The sequence below is a fragment of the Pezoporus flaviventris genome, unplaced genomic scaffold (assembly GCF_033815535.1).
Source record: "Pezoporus flaviventris isolate CSIRO_AGI_PZ_B2104156 unplaced genomic scaffold, CSIRO_AGI_Pfla_v1 ptg000035l, whole genome shotgun sequence".
Classification (NCBI taxonomy): Eukaryota; Metazoa; Chordata; class Aves; order Psittaciformes; family Psittacidae; genus Pezoporus; species Pezoporus flaviventris.
Window position 1 is genome coordinate 93,501 of NW_026892583.1, and position 9,858 is coordinate 103,358.

At 44.9% G+C, this 9,858-nt stretch overlaps 1 protein-coding gene across 1 annotated transcript; it reads right to left on the bottom strand.

Moving 5' to 3' along the window:
• Nucleotides 1-2,269: 2,269 nt before the first annotated feature.
• LOC133273973 (olfactory receptor 5AR1-like) lies at nt 2,270-3,277 on the bottom strand. Its single transcript, XM_061462742.1, has one exon. The coding sequence runs from the start codon at nt 3,230-3,232 to the stop codon at nt 2,270-2,272; it is 963 nt and encodes a 320-aa protein (XP_061318726.1). The 5' UTR covers nt 3,233-3,277.
• Between the last annotated feature and the right edge of the window lie 6,581 nt (nt 3,278-9,858).

Consider the following 9,858-nt stretch of genomic DNA (forward strand, 5'->3'; position numbering starts at 1 on the left):
CTCCTGAGCCACTCCAGCAGTCACTGCCGTAATTCTTGTCTCATATAAATGTCCTGTATTCTTACAAAGTGTATGTTAGCCAAAATGTAGAACCAGTGCCCAAGAATATGCACTGGTTCTTATATGCACTGGTATTAAGTTGTTTTTTCACTTCTCCATATTTGCTGTGAAGAAGGTGTTTCTTACACGGAAATAAGTTTTCTTAAGCAAAATTCAATTATTAATGTGTGCTTTTTTTACTGCTTGCAATGCAATCAGGGCAGATTTTCCTCTCTGTCTTTTGCATTGTGCTGTCAGATGTGAAAGTGTGCGCTTGCAGCCCAGAAAGCCAATTATATCATAGAATCATAGAACAGGTTGGAAAGGACCTTTAGATCATGCAGTTGCAACCCCCCTGCCATGGGGGGTTTGAGCATAGTTGTGCTTCTGCTCCCTGGATGTATCCTGGACCAAGAGCACAGCTTTGTCTCCAACCCTGCTCATGGCCTACCTCCATTTGCTCCTGATGGTATAGTGTGGATGGACTCTTCTAAACTTCGTTGGACTCTGAAAGTAAACACCGCTTGCTCTGTCCAACCCAGGTATTAAATATCCCTGCATTTCTCCAGTATTAAATCCCCTTACTTTTTCTTCACAAACTTCTTGGTTTTCAGACTGGACTCTGATGTTCTTCTCCATCTCTCCTTGAAGCTATTTTCTTTCTGTTCCCAACCTATGGCATACACTAGAAGTTCTCATCCTACTGGGTGTGTGCATTTTCTGTTGTCTCTGAATTGCCACATGGATACAAGATTTGCATTCAGTTTGATGTCTCAGCTAACTGTGGTGAAACAATTGCACTGCTCATACCTGGCATTTAGTTGCATCTCTTCCCCAAAGAATTTCTAAGCTTTAAACCCCAGATGTTGTCGTAAATGCATAGCTCACCATTGTGAATACAATTCAATAGCAGGATGGGACAGCTGTGATGGTCAAGCGTGGAACTTGGCCAGATAAACTGACCAGCAGCCTGCTCAGTGGCCACTGGCCCCTTTTAGTGCATCTTTTCTTGCTCTTCCCTCATCAGCCATGATACCTCAGTTTCACCACCATTGTGTCCTCCCAAATAAATGACCCTCTCTGATCACTTTCCCATGTTCATTCCAGTTTTGCCACATTCACACCTTATCTGGGGATGATGACTTTTGAAGTTTCTTCCAACCCCAACTTTTCTATGATTTTGCTATTCCTGATACCCAGGTAAACTAGACCCATGGTGTTTCTGGAACCTTGGTACTGCTGTCCTCATTAAGGTCTGCTTCCCAGGGATGTCCAATGCTTCCCCTTCAACCATCTCTGAAGTTTGAACCACTGTTCCTACACAGCTAAGATACATGTCCCTAATTTTGTGAATCTAACAAGAAATGGTCAACTCATTTACTTCTCCCTCTTTGACAATCTTCATTATCAAAGGGTGAAACATTTATTACCTAAGGTAACTCTTCCCAAGTGTGGCACATAGGAAGAGCTTCCCCATGAGTATTTTGAGACAAAAGCTTTCCTTTTCTCTGCTGCTCCTAAGGGCTTCGGCTGGTGTGGTGTGGTCTAGCATTGGTTCTGTTAATGAATAAGTATTTGTGTGTGGTGACCCATCACCTTAGATGACATTTTCTATTCAAATCCGCAACTGGGACTTGCAATTTTTTTTGTTTGTCTCTTAAAAATAGATGGGTTTTCTGTATCAGCAAAGGGTTCTATAAACATGTCACCTAGAATTGATTGCATTGAGCTGTGTGTGATTGCTGAACCTTATCTGGGGAATGCACATAGGTAGCATTAATTTATTTGATCTTAAACCAGCACTGCTCATTCGTAAAGTTAAACCTGGCTTCTGCACTGCCAATTGGAGATGTTCCTGGTTTCAAATGCATTAGCCCAGATTTATTCTTAGCAAACATTCATGAGGACTTGGATCTCCTCTTTGCCCCATCATTCCCTCTTGAAGGTCTAGCAGAAGAACTAAATAATGTGAGGGATGCTTCTTAATCTTAAAAGTACAGTTCCTTATGGACTGACACAAAGAGCAGCAAGTCTTTAAGCTAGGGGGTGGCATGTGGGGCAGGAGTGCAAGTAGGGCTTTGAGTATAATTAGTGAGTTTAAGGGTAAAATCAGACAGTATAGCTACATCCTGACAGAGGAGAAAGAAAGAAGTGGTTCACTGTGTCTTGTAGCAACATTTACAAGCACTTGAGTCCTAGTGATTGAAACTCAAGGATTTCCAAGTTTATTTTATGACACCTCATTGCCAGTTTGATCTCTAAAGGAAACTAGAACTTTTTTTAGGAGTCTCTTGAGAGCACCCCTCACCTCCATGTTCCTGAGGCTGTAGATGAGGGGGTTCAGCATGGGAATCACCATGGTATAGACAACAGACACCGCTTTGTCCTGGTTCAGGGAGTAGGTAGAACTGGGGCGGAGGTACATGAAGATCATAGTCCCATAGAAAACTGAGACTGATGTCAAATGTGAGGCACAGGTGGAGAAAGCTTTGTGCCTGCCCTTTGAGGAGCGCATCCTCAGGACAGTGGTAAGGATATAACCATAAGAGACAGCAATGAATGCTAAAGTGCTGAGTGCAACAAGAGTAGCAATGGTAAAAAGGACATGTTCATTGACAGTAGTGCTGGAGCAGGAAAGTTTCAGGAGCGGAGGGATGTCGCAGAAGAAATGATTGATGACATTAGGGCCACAGAAGCGTGCACTGAACACTGATCTGACAAGCACCATTTGACTCACAGAAGCTATTAAGTAGGATCCCACAGCGAGTTGCACACAAACCTTCTGAGACATGGTGGCCATGTAGAGCAGAGGGTTACAAATGGCCACGTACCGGTCATAGGCCATTGCAGCCAGCAGGTAACACTCAGCGATGATGCAGAATCCACAGAAGTACATCTGGGCTGCACACCCAGGCACAGAGATAGCCTTCCTTTCTTCAAAGAAGCTCACCAGCATTTTGGGAGCAACTGCTGAGGAATTACCTAGGTCCACCAGAGAGAGATGGCAGAGGAAGAAGTACATGGGGGTGCGGAGTCGAGAGTCAAGTCTGATTAAAGCAATCATGCTGAGATTCCCCACCAGTGAGGTGACACAGATCAGAAGGAACAGCACAAACAGAATGACCTGCAGCTCCCAGATATCTGTGATTCCCAAGAGAATGAACTCAGCAGTTGCATTGTTTCTTCTGACCATCGCCTGAATGAACCCAAGTCTTTAGGAGGGGAGAAAAAGCAAAGAACTCAAGTAAGTTATGGAATAAATAAGTCATAATGATACTGGGAATGTCAGGTAGGGATGCAATAGAAGAAAATGGGATGCTGCTTTATTTTAACAGAACCCTAGCTGCCTGTTACTATGCAAGAACTGAATGCTTAATTCTCTTGAGAAGCTTGCTGTTACCCATTTAACACCTCCGTAATGACACTCTCAAAGAAGGATTACTTTTGTTCCATTGCTAAGATTGACTAACAAGTTTCTCCTCTTTCCTGGAATAATCTGATCTCTTTGAGCTTTTTCTGCTTAGTTCTGTCGTTCAACTGTCCTCAAATGCTTATCTATGTGCGTGGTGCCTGGGAGGAATAATAGGATGATTCTAGTTATCTGCTCTCTTGTTCTTCCATAGTGAAGCTCTCAGCTTCTAAGAATGTTACTTAAGTTGGCCAGTGCAATTCTGAGAAGTCCCCATAGGAAGATGCTCCCAGGTTTAAAACTCCTTGTAGAAAAACAGTTTATATTACAAAGCACATGCTAGTTCCATTAAAGCTTATTTGCTGATTCCAACTATAACAATTCAAAGTTGAAGGCAGGGGCAGTGTAGTCATGGACCTTGCCCTGTGTCCCTGAGCCTGTTTGTGATAATGGCAGGAGGGAAGTTTGTCCTGACAAAATCATGCTTGTTTTTGTCCAGTGTTAAAAAAGAACTGCCTATAAATTGAACCTACTTCCTAGGTAGATAGCTGCACTTGATGTATCTGTTCAAGGCTTCATTTACAGGCATTAAAAAGAAACAGACACTTTAAGGCAAAATTCACATAAGCCACTTGAAAAGTTTACTTACCAGGGGGTGAAATGACTTTCCTCTTAGAGGTGCTGGTTTCTTATACAGAGCACACAGTGATTAGATAAGCTGTAGAAGTCTGTATCTGTAGGGGATAATATTGAGTCAGACAAATCAGACCATCAGACTTTATAGGCATTGAATCAGAATGGTTAGGGTTGGAAAGGACCTTAAGATCATCTAATTCCAACCCCCTGAGATGTAAAATAACAGCATATCTATGGGTGAAACAAAGGAAAGAACATTTCAACCTCATCATCACCTTTTCACTTCTCTTAAAACACTGACTTGAAGAAAAACACCTCTTGTTTTCAGGTTGTGCTCTTGTTTTGACATTCCTGGTTAGACTTCTGTAAGCAATAAACTGTTAATTGCAGCTGTATTAACCTGAGTTTTCATGATGGATCTTCTTACTGAAACAAGTGTATGACTGAAATAGCTTTTAAGCTGTTGCTATTTGCATGGTACTGAGAAATTGAGTGTACTTCAGACAGTTACAGTAATTGAACTAATTAGTAGCAACTTGCAGAGCCCAACTGCTTGATTGCTATTAATTTTGTGTGCTATAGGAAGTTCTAAAGGCAGTTTAACTGTTTGTAATGACCAACACTATGGTCTGTATAAGTAGATGCTATTAAACAGTTCTTTTTTCTGTAACCCCACATTTCAGTGCTCACTGACCCAATAGTAGAACTTTAGTGGATTTCAGTGGTTTGAGATTAAGACTTGAACAAACCTTTAAGACTTAAATGCACATTTAAGACTTAAACCAACCTGTATCTGTTGTAACCACAGAGCATGGCTGAACTGAAGCTATCACAGACCTGCACCAGCCAAGGGCAGAGACTTCTTTTGTGAAGTACTGACCTGAATGTCAGTACTGAATGTCTGGCTAAATACACATTTCCAGGAGCAAGGGTCCAAAAGTCTCCATGTGTTAGGAAAAGAAGCCACATGGACATGCACAAATGTTTGTCCTCCTGTTTTCCAAAACAAGAAAAGAGTCCAGCTTTGGTCAAAACAATTTGCCTCTCTGAATGCATTTTTGCGGTAGACTTCACTTTTAGCATTCCTTATGTAAAAATTCATTAAATGTTACTGTCTTGTACATGAGCAGAGACTACGACTATGTGCAGATTTAAGGTACAGAGTAAGGCTAGAATATAAAACATTGACACAATAAACAGTCTGCCAGACTTCATAACAATTCAGGCTATAGACATGTTTCCTACCTTGGAATCTAAGGTTAAAAATGATACTTTCCTCAGGAACCAATGCTGCTAGAAAGCTGGACACAGGCATTTAGAGAAGCTCCAACTGCAGCATAAAGTCAGCACATTCTGTCCCTCCTTGTCTGGCCACATTCTGTCCCTCCTTGTCTGGCATTACCTACAGGTTAGATGGTGTGCACAGTCAGCTAGGGAATGGCAATGTGTTCCCAATCAACTTCCACAGCCGGCGTCCCTTAAATGCTGTAGGTGTCCCAGAAGAATCAGAGTGATGCAATGGCTGTAGTGTGCTGAGGTCTCTGGTTCATGAATATAGAGCTCCTTAGGGGAAAAAAAGCCCCTGAGGAGCATAAGCAGAGAAATATGAGTATTCTTCTCCAGGAAATGCTATAATTCTGACAATAAGTTGGCACTTTCTTTTTGTGATGTTTTGCATATGTGACATTTTCTCTCTGGCCACAGATCCTCTTAAGTCATAGAATCACAGCCTGGTTTGCGTTGGAAGGGACCTTAAAGCTCATCCAGTTCCAACCCCTGCCACAGGCAGGGACACCTTCCACTAGAGGAGGTTGCTTCAAGCTCCATCCACACAACCGGATCAGAAGAGAGACACAAAGTCCTCTCCTAAGCTCAGATAAGCCATGTCCACAGCCTATATATAGATGTTTGCACTCTGGATACTTCCTAGAATTTGAACGTTTACTTCTGTACATTGAGTATATCGGATCTGTCTCTATTCCCCTTGCTCAGAGTACTGCTGCCTTCAAAGCCCAGTTGGGTTGCTTGCTGTGTCCAACCAAGGTAGCCACCACAGAGGAGGTATCTTGGTCTTCAACCATCAGCACTTTAGCTTGCAAGAATTAAACCTTTTTGATTAATCCCTGTTAAGCTTAATACCTGTATTTGTTGATTTCAGGCTGTGTGAGTGAAGTTTAGATTTTGTGTGGCAATACAAACTTATAAATGATTTTCAACTGCAAAACAAGCCATAAAACATGCACTCTTTAGAAGGGAGATGCAATTTTAACTAAGTTACAACTCCTTCTCTTTTCCAGGTAAACCTCTGCAAATGTTTTGACAATGAAAGCTAAGATGGAGAGGGGCAACCTATCAACGGGAGCTAAATTTGTTCCTGTAGGCCTCTCTGGTGCTCCAGAAGTCCGTTTTATCTACTTCTATGGGCTGTCCTATGCATGAACTCTTCTGAGAGCAGGCACAAAGCCTTCTCCACCTGTGGGTCTTACTTGACAGCAGTATGCCTCTTCTATGGGACCACCATTTTCACATATGCACGGCCTTCCTCCACCTACTTGCCTAATCAGGACAGGATAGTTTCCATGCCCTATGGAATCCTCACTCCCCTGCTAAACCCCATAATCTACAGTCTGAGGAACAAAGAAATTAAATGTGCCCTGAGAAGAGTGGTCACCCAGGTAAGAACTACTTTAACAAGACAAGAACATCACTCTTGGTCTCTGACACCCTGTGGAGCTCCACCAGCTGGATAGGAACTGCAGTTTGTGACTGCTCTTCTCTAACTTTAGCCAATTAAAAGTTAGGTGCTGGAATCAAACATCCTTCTCTGGGTTCCCTTTGAAGAGGTGTGCACCTCCAGGAGACCAGTTGGATGGCACAGTTTTTGGTCACTGTCACAGGAGGAGATGACTTCTGCTGGTAATGTTATTCTCCACTGAACATGAGGAAGCTTAGATGAGATCCTCAGCCTTAGACACAGGTGATGTAAGCATATCTTAGTGTGAATGCTGGGAACTGGTAGTGTAGGCACACTTACATCTACATTCTTCTGTACTAAAGCAGCCTAGAGGACTGGTACCTCTTCCTGACCGCACTGCTCCTGCAGAAAACATGAGCACATCCTTTGTGGGAGGCTGAATGGAAGGATGGCTCCTTACCCATCATTTCATGTCATCAGTCTGGGAGTGTTCTCAACCAGCATGCCGAGAATCCAACTGCAACACCAAGCACAATCTGGCCATAGTTTGCACCGTGTATCTCAAAATCAGTCTGCCAGGGTGTGAATCAACTCCCACAATCATAGAATCAACTTGGTTGGGAAAGACCATTAAGGTAATCAAGTCCAACTGTTCCCCAACACTGCCAAGTCCACCACTAACCCATGTCACTACGGGCCTCATCTGCATGGTTTGTGAACGCTTCCAGAGATGGTGATTCCACCACTGCCCTGGGCAGCCTGTTCTAACGCCTGAACTAGAGATGTCAATTGTGCTCATGTGTCCATATATTAGACAGCTTTAAGACTCCTCTTATGGCCAGTGAGGGGAAAAGGGAGGCTTTGTATTCATGGGCTTTGTGACCATTGCTCTGGCTTTTCCCAGTCCCAGCAGACTGAAGGAAGGTTTACAAAGTGTGCTTTAGGTCTGAGTCCATAAGTAAAACCAGTGCTTCACACCAAGCAAAAAGTGAAGGCATGGCTGACTAAGGTGGAAGACAAAGAAGACATGGCTGACTAAGGTGGAAACAGATGTGCAGAGAGGTGGGGTGCTGTGCAGTCTCTGTGTGTTGCGGCTACAAGTCCGTGTATCTCTTAGCTACGAGGGTCTATGCTGGGATGATAAACTCTTACAGCTTGAGATGGGCCTTGGACGGTGTTAAAGTGCTGTGGTGTGTCGTTCCAGCTGTTGTGCCATGTGCTAAATCCCTGCTGTGACTTTGTTGCTTGCACACTACTTACTCAAACCACGTGTCAAGGATGTCTGTCTCGGTGGCCTTTTTTGTGGTTGCTGCCTTGGTATAAAAGATAAGCTAATGGTTTCTCTGCAGGAACTTGAATCTTAGTCATAGCAAATGCACATTCTTAATATTAAAACAATGGAAATCACTCAAGCTTTATCCATTCTCAGCTGCTGGTCATGTTGACAACGGGTTCAAAGGTCAACAGTAATGACCAAAGAGCTTTTCTCTTGGGTAATACATTCAGGATTTTCTGGGGTTTTCTTTTGGTTTTAAAGCATATCTCAGCAGCTTAAGAAAACGCATGTAACACCATCTGAGACCAGCTTCAAAGACAAGCACTAAGAAGTCAGGGCTACCCATGTAGCTGTAACACTATGGAGCTTCCCACAGAGTTCAATGCCATGACTTATGGTGCAGTTGGGATTTGGTTTTCTAAGCACAAGTTTCAGTAGCACACAAGGTCACCCAAAGTATCCTTCCTGGTCCATAGTTCCTGCTAGAACACAGTTCTACTTTTGGGGTCAGGTAACTGCTCTTCAAGGGTTACTTTAAAGCAAATCCCCTGTCCTGTCACTACAGGGCCTTGTCAAAAGCCCCTCAGGTTCTTTGAGGCCTGTTTGGACTCCTGAATCTCTGTGGTACTCAGAGAAACACAGGCTTGCTACTGCTCTTGGAATGGGTGGTTTGACCTCCCTGTTCTTCAGGATTGAGCATGGGAATCACCAGAGCATAAATGAAGCAATAACTACTGTGCTCCATAGAGAACTGTGAACTGTGTGTACGTGAAGAAGCCTGTTCCATAAAACATGGCAGCAGGAATCAGGTGGGAAGCAGAAGTGGAGAAGGCTTTTGCCTGCCTTTGGACTTAGATCTTGTGGATGGCAACTGTGATGCAGGTGTAGATGAAAATGAGGAGCTTGGTTGAGGTGATGAGCACAGCCGCACAGGTGAAGTGCTCCATGATGTGCGCGTTGGAGCAGGACAGCTTTGGGATGCGGGGCACAGCATAGAAATGTTACTGCAGCAACTGGCCCAAGAGACGTGCTGTAGGCATCGAGGACCTCAGCCCTGCATCTGGACACTGGCATCATCTTGTCTGGTCAATGAGCTTGTGTCTGGGCAAACCACTGTGGAGCTGCCCCTGAGAGGCAGCTGCAGGCACTCCGAGGGCCCTGTGGTCCCCAAAGGTGCCTGGGGTGGGGCTGGAGGGAGCTGCTCTCAGGGAAGGCTTGGAGAACAAGTGAAGTTGAGCCAAAGGACCTGCCCTGCAGGGTGGCAGAAGGGGCTGGCCGGGGCAGGGCTGAGCAGGAGCTCTAGGAGCAGCAACCCCCTTACCCAGGCTTCTCCTCTTGGCCAGGTCCTCCTGCTGGGACAGCACAGCTTCCCCTGTGCCCCTGAGCCCGCCTTCCCTTTCCCATCCCCAACACACCCTGCCCCTCCAGCAGGGGTTAGTCCACTTGCATGGCTCTTTGGAGAACCATCAATGTCTTTATTTACAAGAACAGAGGGCTCACGGAGAACAGAAGCTCTGGGAAGCCTGGCCCTGCCTCTCCGCACCACGTCAGCTCCATTCAGTGGGAGAGCTCTCCGGGGATGAGGACACACTCCTTCGCCGCTGCCGAATCCTCTCCAGCACCGCACGCAGGATATTGTTGGTCGATGCTGCTGCAGTGTCCTGTGAGTCCCGGGCTGGGCACGGTTGGCATGAGCTCACGTTCCCGGTGACAGGGGAACTGCAGTGCTGCTGCGAGGATGAGCTGTGCTGGCTGGGGATCCCCTCTGGGCAGCAGGAGTTGGAGGTTGGAGCCATCTCGGGT